Source organism: Trichechus manatus, unplaced genomic scaffold, assembly GCF_000243295.1.
Source record: "Trichechus manatus latirostris isolate Lorelei unplaced genomic scaffold, TriManLat1.0 scaffold00135, whole genome shotgun sequence".
NCBI classification, from domain to species: Eukaryota; Metazoa; Chordata; class Mammalia; order Sirenia; family Trichechidae; genus Trichechus; species Trichechus manatus.
In genome coordinates, this window is record NW_004444071.1 from 7,276,040 (window position 1) to 7,292,040 (window position 16,001).

Here is a 16,001-nt window from a genome sequence, read left to right on the forward strand (position 1 = left end):
GAGGTTCACAAGATTCGATAGTGTCTTAATGCAATCTCTTTTGAGATAGAAAAGACAGAAGCGAGCGGAGACACATGGGAACCTCATACCACCAAGAGAGCAGTGCTGGGAGCAGAGCGCGTCCTTTGGAACTTTGGTTCCTGTGCAGAGAAGCTCCCAGACCAAGGAAAGACTGATGCATCACAAAGACATTTCTTCCAGAGCTGACAGAGAGGGAAAGCCTTCTCCTGGAGCTGATGCCCTGAATTTGGACTTCTAGCCTACTGGAGTATGAGAGAATAAATTTCTCTTGTTCAAAGCCATCCACTTCTGGTATTCCTGTTAGAGCAGCACTAGATGACTAAGACATAAGCATACAGAAAAGATACTTCTACTTGTTGGTTATAAATTGGTCATTTCTAGATGTCAAACTTTTGGAATGACTAGAAAGTAGAATCATGGTGAATGATTCCAGAGAAGTCAAATAGATTTGACATAACCTCACAAATATACGGAGGTAAAGATTTACCTCACTATAAAATCTAATTTAAGTCAAGAAATAAAAAGTAGCCCAACTTGGACTCTCTCAAATATAATTGGGCAACCTCATCCCTGTTCCCCCTTCCACTCTCCTCTTTTCAGTCTGATGACTAAACAGAATAAGTGAAAGAAATACGAAAAAACACTCTCACTGATTAAGAAACACTATGTAAGACAGAGATACCAGGAATCTCAGCACTGCTGGAGTAAAGCCAACTCTCAGTCATTATTGGGTAGGAAAAGATAATAAAAAACATAAAATCTCAGAGAATTTGCATACTTAATTTTAACCAACACTTTTAACTCTCTTTCTACCAAACTGTTAAGAACATGTGACAAGGTTAAGAAAATAGAGACAAGGCCTCTATCTCACTAAAGGTAAAAAGCTTGCCATTACATTACAACCCAAGAGGCATTTGTCAGGGTTTCTATACACAGTTCAAATTGGACTAGGAGAAGGTATATTCAATCTCTCTGTGACTCAGTTAAATTATCTTTTATGACTACAGTTAAAACTAATCAAAATACTATCTAATTTGGTTTAACAGCATTTTTTTTTAATATTTACTTTTTTATTTTCACTTCCTGCATCTTGAAATTTTCAAAAATATTTTTTAAATTTTTTTAATTTTTCCCATACAAAAATTTATACATACATTGCTATGTGACTCCAATTGCTCTCCCTGCACTGTGACAGCACACTCCTCCCCTCCACCCGATTCTCCATTTCCACCCAACCAGCTCCTAACCCTCTCTGCCCTCCCATCTCACCGCCAGACAGAAGCTGCCCGTTTAGTCTCTTATATCTACTTGAGCTAAGAGGCACACTCCTCATGAGTAGCACTTTATGTCCCACAGTCCAGTCCAATCCCTGTCTGAAGAGTTGGCCTCAGAAACTGTTTTAGTTCTAGGCTGATAGAGAATCCAGGGGCCGTGCTTTCCGGGCTCCTCCAGTCTTAGTCAGACCCTTAAGTCTGGTCTTCTTACTACAATTTGAGTTCTGCACCCCACCTTTCTCCTGCTCCATCCGGGACTCTCTGTTCTGTTCCGTCAGGGTGGTCATTGGTGGTAGCCAGGCACCATCTAGTTCTTTTGGTCTCAGGCTGATGAAGTCTCTGGTGTATGTGGCCCTTCCTGTCTCTTGGGCTAATACTTCCCTTGTGTCTTTGGTGTTCTTCATTCTTTACTCCAGGTGGCTGGGACCAATTGATGCATCTTAGATGGCCATTTGCAAGCTTTTAAGACCCCAGACACCACTCACCAAAGTAGGATGCAGAACATTTTCTTAATAAGCTTTGTTATACCAATTGACCTAGATGTCCCCTGAAAGCATGGTTCCCAGACCCCACCACTGCTACTCTCTCCCTCAAAGTGTTTGACTGTATTCAGGAAACTTCTTAGCTTTGGTTTAGTCCAGTTGTGCTGACTTCACCTGTAGTGTGTCCTGTCCTTCCCTTCACCTAAGATAATTCTTATGTACTATCTAGTTAGTAAATAACCCTCACCCTCCCTCCCCACCCTCGTAACCATCAAAGAATGTTTTCTTCTGTCTTTAAACCTTTTCTTGAGTTCTTATAATAGTCATCTTATACAATATTTGTCCTTCTGTGACTGACTAAATTCACTCAGCATAATGACCTCCAGCTTTCTCCAAATTATAAGATTTAACAGCATTTTTAATGGCACACATCTACATAAGATCAATGATAAGAAATTCATACCTGAACTCCCCATGATAGAACTTCCGCAAGGCTTCTGGGAAGGAATGTGTATATCGGACAGGCAGACATAAATGACCCTCAGACCTTTATTTTAAAAGGAATTTTGTGTGATGTAAAGGAAAAAAGAAGAGGGTGAGAGGAAAAAGAAACATTTAATTCAAGCTACAAAAATTAGATATCAATTTTCTACTCTATACATCATTTTTGTGCCCCCAAATTGTCTACTTTTAACAACTAGAAAAAAAAAGCCCATATAGAAATATTAGACTCTATTCAGCTTTAAAGTGATAATACACAATAATACTTAAGATTCTACCTTATAACGAAATTAAATATATTAGCAAATCTGCCACTTATTGATTATCCGTAAAGTTACCTAATGGTATAGTTTTAACCTTTTAAATTATTTAACTACTAACTTTGGGAAAGTTACTTTAGCATCAAATTCATCTCTAAAATGGTGATAAAGCTACCAATCTGAAACGGTTATTCTGAGGAATCAAACTATTTATGTAAAAATGTTCTGAATGATAAACTCTTTTTAAATGTTATTTAAGGTATCCCAAGTCACTAAAACAGAACTGAGAGAGCATATGCCTAAGTAATCCTTCATTTATTAAAAAAAATATGAGGGTGAATTCCCTCAGAGTTCACAGCCCGATGTGGAAGACAGAAATAAATCCAAATAATCACAAATTACAAGGTGGTAAGACTGTCTACAGGTTGTTGCAGGAAGATGATAGTATATGGTACCTAAAGTGAGAAAATGTATCAAGAAAGCTCAATCATAATTATTCACATGATGTTTCAATCTTCAAGGAAAGGCTGAGGGTAGGATTAGCAGACAAACTCTTGCTAATAAGGATAAGTTAACTTGTAAGTGTGAAGAGTAGAGAAAAAGATTTTTACAAAGCTGTGTCAGGCAATAGTTTCTTTCTCTTAGGGAATCAACAATGACGTTAAGAAAAGGCATAGGCCTAATTATTTTATATTCACAGAAATACTTTACATAGTGCTAAGCATCAATAGTCATTTGATAAAACAATACTTATTGAGGTCCACTGCAGGTCCTAAACATTCTGGAGAGAAAGATCTCTCATGAGTTTATATTCCGATGTTACCTAGGGCTACAGGCATCTAAAGGCTTGTACTTGGGCTACAGGATTCCTTTCCAAGGTGGCTCATTCACATGGTTGGCAAACTGGTGCCGGACCTTGGAGGAAGCCTCAATTCCTCTTCCTGTGACTCTCTCCACAAGGTTGCCTGGATGTTCTCACAAGGTGGCTGACTTCCCCAAAAATTACCAATCCAACACACCAAAAAGAAACCGCAATACCTTCTATGACCTGGCCTTGGAAGCCAAACACCGCCATATCATATTCTATTAGTGATACAGGCCAATTCTTAACGAACATGGGGGAGGAGGACCACATATACTATCCCATTTTTAATCTTAAACACTCAAATGTCATGATTATTTACCAGACTCAGTAGAATGGGTACAGAATACAGAAGATACGTAAATTAGACATTTAATTTAGATAGTCCATAGGAGTGAGCCACCTTGGAAGTGACTCCTCCAGCCCAAGTCAAGCCTTTAGATGCCTGCAGCTCTACCTGACACCTGACTGTAACTTCATGAGAGATTCCAAGCCAAACCACCCAGCCAAGGTACTCCCAAATTCCTGAACACAGAAACCATGAAAAAAAAAAAAGATCATTTTAAGCCTCTAAAATAACAGGATGATTTGTTATGCAGCATTTGATAACTTATACGAAGGAAGAAACATGTTGAACATTAACTTCTGAGCTTATTTAAGGACTGTGAGGCACTATGGTGCTTAAGAAAAAGAAGTCATACCTGAACTCCCCATGATAGAACTTCCGCAAGGCTTCTAGGAATTATAGAATAAACTAAGTGGCTTAATATATTTCTGCCTGGAGGCAAGAAGAGAAACCAAAGGACTTCTAAAATCTATTATTCTACGTAGAAAATTGAGAGGAGATGGCTATTAACACCCTCTGCTTACCAGTTTCAAAATCCCCATAAGCTTATAAATATTAAACCAGCTTTCTAAATGAAAATGTACTTCAGTAAACTATATAAAATATGATCACCAAAGTTAAGCAAAGAATTTCTTACCTTAATGATATTAAAACATGCTATTAAGAAGTCCTAATATACACATGCATCAACATTGAAGGCAAGCAAAATTAATTACTAAACCAATGATCTCAATTACTTATATTCAAGGAATATTTACTTAACTGAATTGGGGTCCTAGCCCTACTTCCTCAAGAGCACTTAATTTTTCATTCATTTTTCAAATGTTTATTGCCTACCAACAATGTGTAAAACTATGCTAGTGATAGAAAAATTAAAATACAAGGTCCTATACTCAAGAAGTTTAAATTCTAATGAAAGAGATTAACATCATGCAGGAACTAATATAAAAGGGTAAGTGCTGTCTGTAGAGGGAATTACAGTCAGAGCTCAGGAGAGGCACCAGTCTTGAATGAACACGAAATGCACAAGTGAATAAGTAGGGGAAGGGCACTGTAGGCAGAAGCACATACAAACGCATGAAAAGAGCCACGGCCCTATAGAGAACTTTTTCACTTACTCTACTCCTTCCAATCATGAGCTATCTTAAATACCAGAGCAAAAGCCTCCACATGTGAGCCTCCAACCAATAGTGTTAGTCATATAGTTACATTTTGTACTGAAGTACAGCCTTTAGGAAGGATCCTAGAGGAACTGCAGTAATTTTTTTAGCCTGAAGAATGTATAATGTTGTTATGTGCGGTCAAGTCATTCCAACTCATAGCAACCCTAGAGGACAGAGCAGAACTACCCGATAGAGCTTCCAAGGAGCGGCTGGTGGATTCAAACTGCCAACCTTTTGGTTAGCAGTCAAGCTCTTAACCACTGTGCCACCAGGGCTCCGGGAAGAATGTATAATGCCTGCGGGTAAATGAGGACAGATAAAGTTAGAAAAGCAGATAGGCAACAGATGGTGAAAGATGTATGTGTGTGTGTGCGCGTGCGTGCGTGCGTGTGTGTGTGTATACATATGAATTTGCAATAGAGAAATCCTAAAAGATTTTAATTGAGGAGTGGACATAATCAGATTTGAGCTTTAGAAAGAACACTAAGGCAAAGTATGAAGAAAAGGCTGGAAGGGACAAGATTGGTGTCATTTAAATATATTATAAAGGCCTGAGCTATGTTTAGCAGCAGTAAGGATAGTGAGAAATGGAGTCAAAGGGAGGATCCCTACGACCAGTGACCAATTTGATGAGGGGTAAGGAAGAAGCTATGATGCCACTCATCAAGAATGATGGGGAATGAGAGAGGAGATAAGTTTTTTTATAGACATGTTAGATTTTTATAGACATGTTAGATATATCCAAGTAGAGGCCAGTGTAGCTAGAATAGCATGAGGAAGGGAGAAAAAAAAAGGCAATAAGGACAGAGCACTCAGGGGCCAGATAATGTGGAGCCTCGTATGTCACAGGGTGACCAACTGCCCCACGACATAGAACTTTCAGGCAAACTGAGGTGCTAATCATAGTAAAAACTTAGATTTTATTCTATGTTAGATGAGGGGCCACCATAAGATTTGTAGCAGGGAAGTCACATATTATCGAACTTTTATAAAATAATCATTCTGGCTGCAATGTGGAGAAGAGACATAAGGGTAAGAGGGGATGCAAGAAGATCAGTGTTGGATATAAAGATTTTTGGAGTCACTTATATCCAAGTTAAAACCATGGGTAATAAACAGTTATCTGGAAACAGTACAAAGAGTGAATGAGAAAAAAGATGGTCCAGAGCATATGTAAAAACACCAGTATTCAAGCAGCTGACAGAAAAGTAAGATCCTTCAAAAGAGACAGAGGCAAGAAAGTAGCCAAAGAGATAGGAAGAAACAGGCGTCATAAATGGCCAAAATACAGATGCAACAAGGGAGGAGTTAGTATAAAAAATTTCCCATAAATCAACTGAGCTAAAGACTAAAATGTCCAGCAGATTCAGTAACTAGGATATCCGTGGTCTCCTGGGCAAAAGCAATGTCAATGAACTGATTGGGCAAATCCAGAAAACACTGCAAACATTTAGAAAATGATTGCGAAGTAAGGAAGAGGAGACACCAAACTTGGGGGTAAAGGGAACGAAAAAGGGTAATAGACAAGAGAGAGACACAGGGTAAAAGATTTATTAAGTTTTCTTAAAAGATGGGAGTCTCAAACAAGTTTATAGGCTAAGAGAAGGGAGAGAGAAAAAAAAGGGAATGAGTGATACAACAAGTTTTTTTTTAAAGGGGAGAAAAGTTGAGGAAGTTCTAACCTAGTGGCTTCCATTTCCTCTGTGAGATAAGAGAGGGGTTTATTGAAAGAGTAAAGATAAAGGAAGCAATGAATATACAGAAATTGAAGAGCCACACTTAAAACAGCCATCCCAAGGAATCAGGAAGATAAATAACCAGGGCCACATAGAAAGTTTTTGAGCAACTCTGAGGGTCCAGTTCTAAGCGCTGGAGACTGAAAACTGGAAGTGTCACCTAGCCCAAGTTTCTACAACCGTTTTTCCAGATGGCCTCAGCAGTGCTGATGTAGGAACAAAAAAGACAATGGTCAGACTGATCTAGGATTGGACAAAAGGATAATGATTCAAAATATTTTAAAAATTGTCAAGAAAATCAATGAAGTGAGAGAGAATTAAATGAAGAAAAGAGAGGGGATCAAAATACTGAAGTCAAAGGGAAGATTTTGTGGGAGTGAGGGAATAAAACTGCTGTTAAAGAAGGAAGTTGTGGTCAAAGTGGAATGAAGATTTTAGACATGGGGAAATTCCAGATGATTATAAAGTCCAGGTGTGGTAACAACTCTGTGTGGCTGGAAGAGAATGAGGGTAAATATCAATGAAGCTGAGGAAAGGCAAAAAAAACCAAAACAGGGTTTTGGATGGGACTATTAAGTCCATAAAGTCACCTAGAAAATCAGTGGAGGCATAACCAGCAATGCAGACGAAAGCAGTCAGGAATAATAGAAGATGGAACTTCATTAGTTCAGCACTCTTCAGGAATACCAAAGGTCCCCAATACTCACCTGAGTCAAGGGCTCAGGTCTATTCTGCCACAGATCCTCCTCCCAAACTACCTGGAAAGCTCAAATGTGAGGACTGGTCTGTCCCATGTCATAATTTTCTACCACGAATGCCAGCTAAACAAAAAATAAAAAATAAAAAAAAAACAGACCCGTTGCCGTCGAGTCAATTCCAACTCATGGCAATCCCATGCGTTACAGAGTAGAACTGCTCCATAGTGTTTTCCTGGCTGTAATCTTTATGAAAGCAGATTGCCAGGTCTTTCTTATGTGTAGCTGCTGGGTGGGTCCGAACTACCAGACTTTCAGTTAGTAAACAACTGCAAACTGTTTGCACTCAGGGACCTTCCCGATGCCAGCTAGATGCATATATATTTCTCCGGCCTGAGCTAAAAACTAGCGTTATGTCCTTGTAAAAAACTACACAGAAGAGAATTCTACTAAAAGGAGTGATCAATCCTACATGCCTAAATTTCATTACTAAAATGTTTTATATTCTAATGTTCATGGAAGCCAGGAACAGTGATGCTTCCAGTTAAGAATCATGGCATCATAGTCAACTGCCTCTAGCAACAGAGCCCAGTAATAGTCTCTAAGTTGTCAGATTTATCATAAATAGACAATATGCAAAGCAGAAATATTTTTATGTATAATATGCAAAATGAACAAACAAACCCTACATTTTTCCTTACCTTTCTGGGTCAGTGTTTACTCCAATAACTGGTTTAAGTCTATCCAAGACTTTACTTGCTGCCAGAAGCATTGTGCCATCACCTAAAAGGCGTAAGACAAAATTAACCATACTGCTGTTATAAAACTAGTTTTTTACACCATTTTGAACACTAGTACTTTTGTTTCAACAATCATCCCCACTCTGCCAATTGCTAAAGTCTACACCCTTCTTTTCCATTTACTGTTCCTTTCTATTCTCTCTTCCACTCTAATCTAATCCAGGATTTCGCGACAGTGGCAAGATTGAGATTTTAGGCCAGATAATTCTCTGTTAGGAGAGGTGTCCTGTACATCATAAGATGTGCAGTAGCATCCCTGGCCTCTAGCCATTACAAGCCAGTAGCACCATCCCCTTACCGCCCCCTAGTTGTGACAAGTTTGCTCAAGACAATGCTAAACATCCCCTGGGGTCAAAATTGCCCCCAGCGGGAACCAGTGCCCTAATCTTATCACTTCTATTAGCTAATCCTCTTTTCTTCTCCCATAACATGAGCCCAAATTCATATATTATTTTAATGAGAATACATCCAATATATACAACAAAGCGTCCAACTTCAGATATTTCTCTCCAACAGCTGCTGTCAATTTAAAGCTTTAGAAAGAGTGGTCACTAAAGCTCAGAAAAAAATAAGTATACTGGGGCCAAAGAGGGATGGAATTTATCTAAATTCACTAAACTATCAACTTTAACTTTTTTTTTTTTCAAAGACTGGCACAACTAAGCCAAAAAAGAGTTACAACTAATCCTTTGTGTCATATTTAAAGTTAAATGCACATCTCAAAATACAGAGAGAAATATACACACTGGAACCTCACAGTAACATCACTGAGTATAAAAGCAAAATGTTGTGTAAAACAGATCTGTTTTAAACCCAATCCTAGAAATCCATAAATTTGTCTTACGGGAGGACTTCATTATAACTGGAGCCCTGGTGGCACAGTGGTTAAGAGCTCAGCTGCTAACCAAAAGGTTAGCAGCTTGGATCCACCAGCTGCTCCTTGGAAACCCAATGGGGCAATTATACTCTGTGCTATAGGGTCACTGAGTTGGAATCGACTCAACGGGAGTGAGTTTGGGTTGGTCGTTATAACTAGACCCCATGGTATTTGGAAATATGCATATTAAATAGTATTTCTGTCTCTCAACATCTTTATCTCTGTAAAACTATTACCTCCTGCAGCTATCACAGCATCTGCCCATCGAACAGTCTCTTCATCATATTCTCTCCTTTTTACTAGACGAACTTCAATTCCCTCATTCCTGCGGTAAAAAAGTAAAGGTAATATAAGATTGACATCAATGACATACATTTTAGGGGTATGTTTTCTGAGATGCAGATTATTACAATGGAAAAAATAAATTTATGTTTTATAAATAAATTTATGTTTAGCTTTATGATATTATCATCATCTTTCATTTAATTATAATAGCCAAATAACTGCGATAGGTCAGGAAACATACAAATGAACTGAAAGCTACTGATTATCCACCAATCTCCATGTGCTTTAAAAACATAACCATTAACAAACAGCAATATTGATTGGTTAGAATTTCATTCCATTTTCTCTACTCCTTTTAATACTAAAATTCATTAATACAAAAATGACCCAAAACACTAACACTTGAGAATATTTTTAAAAATTATAAAACTGAATAGTCATTATTGTAAATCCAACATTCAATGAGTGCCAGACACTGAGACAGTGACTAACATGCTTTCTAATTTGCATGTTCTCACATTGTTTCTCTTCTATACACATAAATTTATTCACTGACTGTATTTAGTCCAAAATTACAATTAATTTATAAAGAAAATGTTTAGACATTCAAAGAATATTAAAATGAATACCCATACAATCCACTATTCTGTTTAAGAAATAAAACATTACACATACAGTTGAATCCTGCTGTGTACTGAATTAACTCTGTAGAAAAGGTGCTTCTTCTAGCAGACGAAATAGTAACTAAAAATACCTCTGCAATTTTCAAAGTACAATAAAAATTTCCTTAGAAATGCTTTAAAATTAGGTCCACTAACCTCAATAAAATTTTCTAAAAATGATTTTATAATGGCAATGTTCACTAAAAATCTAATGATTAGCTGCTAGTAAAAAATAAAAATTGGAAGTCCTGAATACTAAAGCCCACCCAAGACCTGAGTCCATAAAACTTACCGTAAACTATCTACAATATGCTCCACATTTCTGGTGTGAATATAATGTCGTTCAAGCAATCCACTGTAGCTAGAGCCTTTCAATGCAAGCTATATTAAAATAAAACAAATTCTGTCTTATTATACTGATATAATATATACTACATATTATAACATTACTTCTTTTAAAAGCTCTACATAAAATAGAATTATGTTGGCATTTTTTTTTAATGAAGCTACATTTTAATTACCATCTGTGAAACCTGTAAGTTCAAACTGAGCTAGAAGGCTAGATTTCAGAAAATCATAATTTGGTTTTAATACCACATACAGCTTGAGTGTTTTGTTTTCTTAATGACTTTTTAACATATTGCATATGGCTACTTGAAGACCAAAGATAAACTATTTTAAAGAAGCAGTTAGACGACCCTTGTTCCACTTGGATTCAATTTGGAATTTACCTTATTCAATCCAAAACAGGTAACTTTTAAATATAAAAACATATATCCTTTAAGAATTATTTTTCCTAGTAGACTGGAATGACATTTTATAACTATGTTACCATTAATATTCTCCTTTTAAAGCCCATATCTTCTACATAACCCATAGAGCAAAATGAATGTTGAGAAGTTCAGAAATATTCTCAACGAACATCCAGCTAGGAAATCTGCCCAATAGGGTGAATTCTAGTAGAATTCAAAAGCATGTTAGTTTCTTTCCCCCTCCAAATTGCCTTATAGCTTGCTTCTTCATGACACAAAATCAGTTTTTCAAGTACACAACCAATATATAATCTCAAATGTATCTTTTTGTCTTAAACCATTATTTGCTGAATTATGAAGTAAAACCAATTTTTAGATAAGATTTTTAATATGTATTTACCTTTTTAAAGGTTTCGAAAATAATATTAACATGGAAGATGTGTATATAAAGAAAGTAAAAATCATGTATAATCTTAGGGCCCAGAATAACTGGAGTTAATATTTCACACCTATTTTTCCAGTCTTTTGTCTATAAATATTGTATTAGGGGTTTTAAAATTGCTTTCCTCCTTATTCTTTAATATAAAGGGAAATGTATGTTTTGCAAAACAAGGAAATGACTATTATGAAAATTAATAGATGCTAACTCACAAAGACATACTAGATCAGATATTATGTGTCACAGTTTAACGCCTTGTCAAAGCCTCATTATATTTACACAGAGCAAACCAATGTCAAGAAGATTTTATTTATGTATTTAAAGGAAAGCAGTGACCAAGGTAATCAATAAGCCTTCATTTACTTTAACCAACAAATCAACATATATCAGAATAGTTGAAAAACTAAGAGTGAATTTCTGAATATGGATGAACATGGCACTAACATTCAGATTATTAACTGTCACCACCAAACTAGGGATTAACTAAACGGCACCAACCACCTCTCAATAGACATGAATCAAAATGCTTCTGGTTCTCTACTCTCTCTCGGTGATCTCTAGTTTCAAAGTTTTAACAGAAATCTATATGTTGATGGGAATCCCTGGGTGGGTGCAAACGATTAACGTGCTCACCTGCTAACCAAAAGGTTGAAGGTTCGAGGTCACCCAGAGGAGCCTCTGAAGAAAGGCCTGGCAATCTACTTCCATAAAACCAGCCATTGAAAACCCTACGGAGCACAGTTCTACTCTGATACACACAGGGTCTCTGTGAGTTGGAATCAACTCAATGGCAACTGATTTTATTTGCTGATGACTCTCGATTTTTCTTTCTAATCCTGGCCTATCTTTAGAGATCCAAATGTATTTATTCAACTGCCTATTTGACATCTCTACATGGATATCTAATAGTATCTCAAACTAACATGTTCTGTATCAAACCTGTGATTTTCTACCTCTCAGGATCACTCACTTATGGCTAAAGCCAAGTCTAGGAGACATACTTGATGTCTCACTTATTCCCACAACCATTTTACGCTTAACCACTGCACCACCAGGGTTCTATGTTTAATCCAGTCTGCTTCCGCAGAGATTTACAGCCTTGGAAACCCTGTGGGGTAGTTCTACTCTGTCCTATATGGTTGCTATGAGTCGGAATCAACTCAACAGCATTGGGTACATTTAATCCATCCAGTTCTCCTTTCTTCACCACAGAATCAAAAAAAAAAAAAAAATCCAAACTCGTTGCCGCTGAGTTGATTCCAACTCATAGCAACCCCACAGGACAGAGTAGAACTGCCCCATAGGGTTTCCAAGGAGTGGCTGGTGGATTCAAACTGCAGACCTTTTGGTTAGCAGCTGGGCTTTTAACCACTGTGCCACTAGGGCTCCGTAATCAATATAAAACGTATTACCTATTATGTTCTTTATTTAGTACTAAATCTTCAAAATCTGGGATGATTTTAACACTGACCAAAACCAAACCCATTGCTACTGAGTCGATTCTAACTCATAGAGACCCTATAGGACAGAGTAGAACTGCCCTATAGGGTTTCCAAAGAGTGGTTGGTGGATTCGAACTGCCGACAGAAACTTCCTCAGTCTTCCTTATTCATAGCTAAACCTTAGAAAATTATGATTACTGAGCAGTTCAGTGCCAGAAACTTTAGATGAGATGGTGAAGGGGGTTTGGAGAACTAACAAAAAATTTCAAGTTTTCTGTGATTTTAATAGAGGCGTTTTTGCTAGTAACACTAAAATTCCAAATCTAAAAACAAAGCTCATTTAGCATCTGAATACTTGACATTCACACAGAAATGTCATTTCATAAAATTCTTATTCCCACTAAAATTTCTTCTTCTTGTGAACAAATTCTCTAGTAACTCATGCTCAACACATTCATTTAGAGAATGTAAGTTCGCATATTAACTATTTTCTTTAGCAATCTAGCTGGCTGGAGTAGTAAGCTTCATTAACATGGACTGGCTAACCCAGGCATATAAAAGGTATTTAAAGAAAGCACTTAATATATAGCATTGATCAGAAAATCTTAAACTATTATTCAACTGGATCTATTATTTTTTAAAGTTTTTAAAGTCTTATTATTTTTTAATATTCAAAAGCTGGTAAGAATTTCTAGCCACATTCCTGAAAATAATATGACTTCAAAACCATACTTTAATCAGTCAAACACCAGAACATGTGAATTCTTGTAAGATGTCTTATAATGAAAAGGTTAGAGAAATTACTGAAATTTGGAATATATTCTCAATTCTGCAAATGCTATATAACATCAGAGTATTACCAACAATGTTTTTAATATTTTCTGTTTAAAGTTTCTGTTATTCTATTTTTTTAAAAAAAAGGTTATTAACCATTATTAACCAGGATGCCTGGAAAAAGCAGTATGAATCTAAAAGATCTACATTGCTGTTAGGTGCCGTCAAGACGTTTTCAACTCGTTAGCGACCCTATATACAACAGAATGAAACAACTGCCCGGTCCTGCGCCATCCTCACAATCCTTGCTATGCTTCAGTCCACTGTTACAGCCACTGTGTCAATCCATCTCGCTGAGGGTCCTCCTATTTTATCCTGATCCTCTACTTTACCAAGCATGATGTCCTTCTTCTCCAGGGACTGATCCCTCCTGACAACATGTCCAAAGTATGAGAAATGTAGTCTCACCATCCTTGCTTCTAAGGAGCATTCTGGTTGTACTTCTTCCACGACAGATTTGTTCGTTCTTTTGGCAGTCCATGGTATATTCAATATTCTTCAACGACACCACAATTCAAAGGCGCCAATTCTTCTTTTGTCTTCCTTATTCATCATCCAGCTTTCGAGTGCTTATGAGGCAAATGAAAACACCACGGCATGGATCAGGTGCACCTTAGTCTTCGAGGTGATGTCTTTGCTTTTCAACACTTTAAAGGGGTCTTTTGCAGCAGACGTGCCCAGTGCAATGTGTCTTTTGATTTCTTGACTGCTGGTTCCATGGGTGTAGATTATGGATCCAAGTAAAATAAAATCCTTGACAACTTCAATCTTTTCTTCATTTATCATGATGCTCATTATTGGTCCAGTTGTGAGGATTTTTGGTTTCTTTATGTTGAGGTGTAATCCATACTGAAGGCTGTGCTCTTTGATCTGCATCAGAAAGTGCTTCAAGTCTTCTTCACTTTCAGCAAGCAAGGTTGTATCATCTGCATAACTAAGGTTATTAATGAGTCTTCCTCCAATCCTGATGCCCGTTCTTCATACAGTCCAGCTTCTCAGATTATTTGCTCAGTATAGAGACTGAATAGGTATGGTGAAAGGAAACAACCCTGATGCACACCGTTCCTGACTTTAAACCATGCAGTTTCCCCTTGTTCCATTCAAACAACTGCCTCTTGATCTATGTACAGGTTTCTCATGAGAACAATTAAGTGTTCTGGTATTCCCATTCTTCGCAATGTTATCCATAATTTGTTACGATCCACACAGTCAAATGCCTTTGCATAGTCAATAAAACACAGGTAAACATCTTTCTGGTATTCTCTGCTTTCAGCCAGGATCCATCTGACATCAGAAATTGTATCCCTGGTTCCACATCCTCTTCTGAATCCAGCTTCAATTTCTGGCAGTTCCTTGTCGATGTACTGCTGCAGCTGCTTTTGGATGATCTTCAGCAAAATTTTACTCGTGTGTGACACTAATGATATTGTTAGATAACTTCCGCATTTGGTTGGATCACCTTTCTTGGGAATAAGCATAAATATGGATCTCTTCCAGTCGGTTGGCCAGGTAGCTGTCTTCCAAATTTTCTGGCATAGACAAGCGAGCCCTTCCAGCGCTGCATCCATTTGTTGAAACATCTCAATTGGTATTCCGTCAATTCCTAAAGCCTTGTTTTTCGCCAATGCCTTCAGTGTAGTTTGGACTTCTTCCTTCAGTACCATCAGTTCCTGATCATATGCTACCTCCTGAAATGGTTCAACATTGACCAATTCTTTTTTGTATAGTGACACTGTGTATTCCTTCCATCTTCCTTTGAGACTTCCCGTGTTGTTTAATATTTTCTCCGTAGAATCCTTTAATACTGCAACTTGAGGTTTGAATTTTTCTTCAGTTCTTTTAGCTTGAGAAATGCACAGTGTGTTCTTCCCTTTTGGTTTTCTATCTCCAGGTCTTTGCACATGTCATTATAATACTTTGTCTTCTTGAGCCACACTGTGAAATCTTCTGTTCAGCTCTTTAACTTCATCATTTCTTCATTTCGCTTTAGCTACTCAACGTTCAAGAGCAAGTTTCAGAGTCTCTTCTGACATCCATTTTGGTCTTTTCTTTCTTTCCTGTCTTTTCAATGACCTCTTTCTTTATGTACGATGTCCTTCATGTCATTCCACAACTCATTTTGTCTTCAGTCATTAGTGTTGAATGCATCAAAAGACCATCTGTAAATTCAGGTGGGATACACTCAAGGTCATACAATGGCTCTCATGGACTTGTTCTAATTTTCTTCAGCTTCAACTTGAACTTGTACATGAGCAATTGATGATCTGTTCCACAGCTGGCCCCCAGCCTTGTTCTGGCTGATGATATTGAGCTTTTCCATCATCTCTTTCCACAGATATAGCTGATTTGATTCCTATGTATTCCATCTGGCGAGGTCCATGTGTACAGCTGCCATTTATGTTGTTGAAAAAACGTATTTGTAATGAAGAAATCATTGGTCTTGCAAATCACACGATCTCTGGCATTGTTTCTATTACCAAAGCCATATTTTCCAATGACCAATCCTTCTTCTTTGTTTCCAACTTTTGCATTCCAATCACCAGTAATTATCAATGCATCCTGATTGCATA

At 37.3% G+C, this 16,001-nt stretch overlaps 1 protein-coding gene across 5 annotated transcripts in view; it reads right to left on the reverse strand.

The window, feature by feature from the left end:
* Positions 1–16,001, reverse strand: part of NADK2 (NAD kinase 2, mitochondrial) — a 76,267-nt gene that overhangs the window by 44,262 nt on the left and 16,004 nt on the right. For all 5 annotated transcript variants that reach the window (XM_023739507.1, XM_004385250.2, XM_023739509.1 and 2 more), the window contains exons 2-5: positions 10,257–10,345; positions 9,254–9,342; positions 8,042–8,123; positions 2,241–2,324 (exon numbers count right to left, since the gene is read on the reverse strand). In XM_023739507.1, coding sequence (XP_023595275.1) covers positions 2,241–2,324; positions 8,042–8,123; positions 9,254–9,342; positions 10,257–10,345 — 344 coding nt within the window. The remainder of the gene's footprint in view (positions 1–2,240; positions 2,325–8,041; positions 8,124–9,253; positions 9,343–10,256; positions 10,346–16,001) is intronic.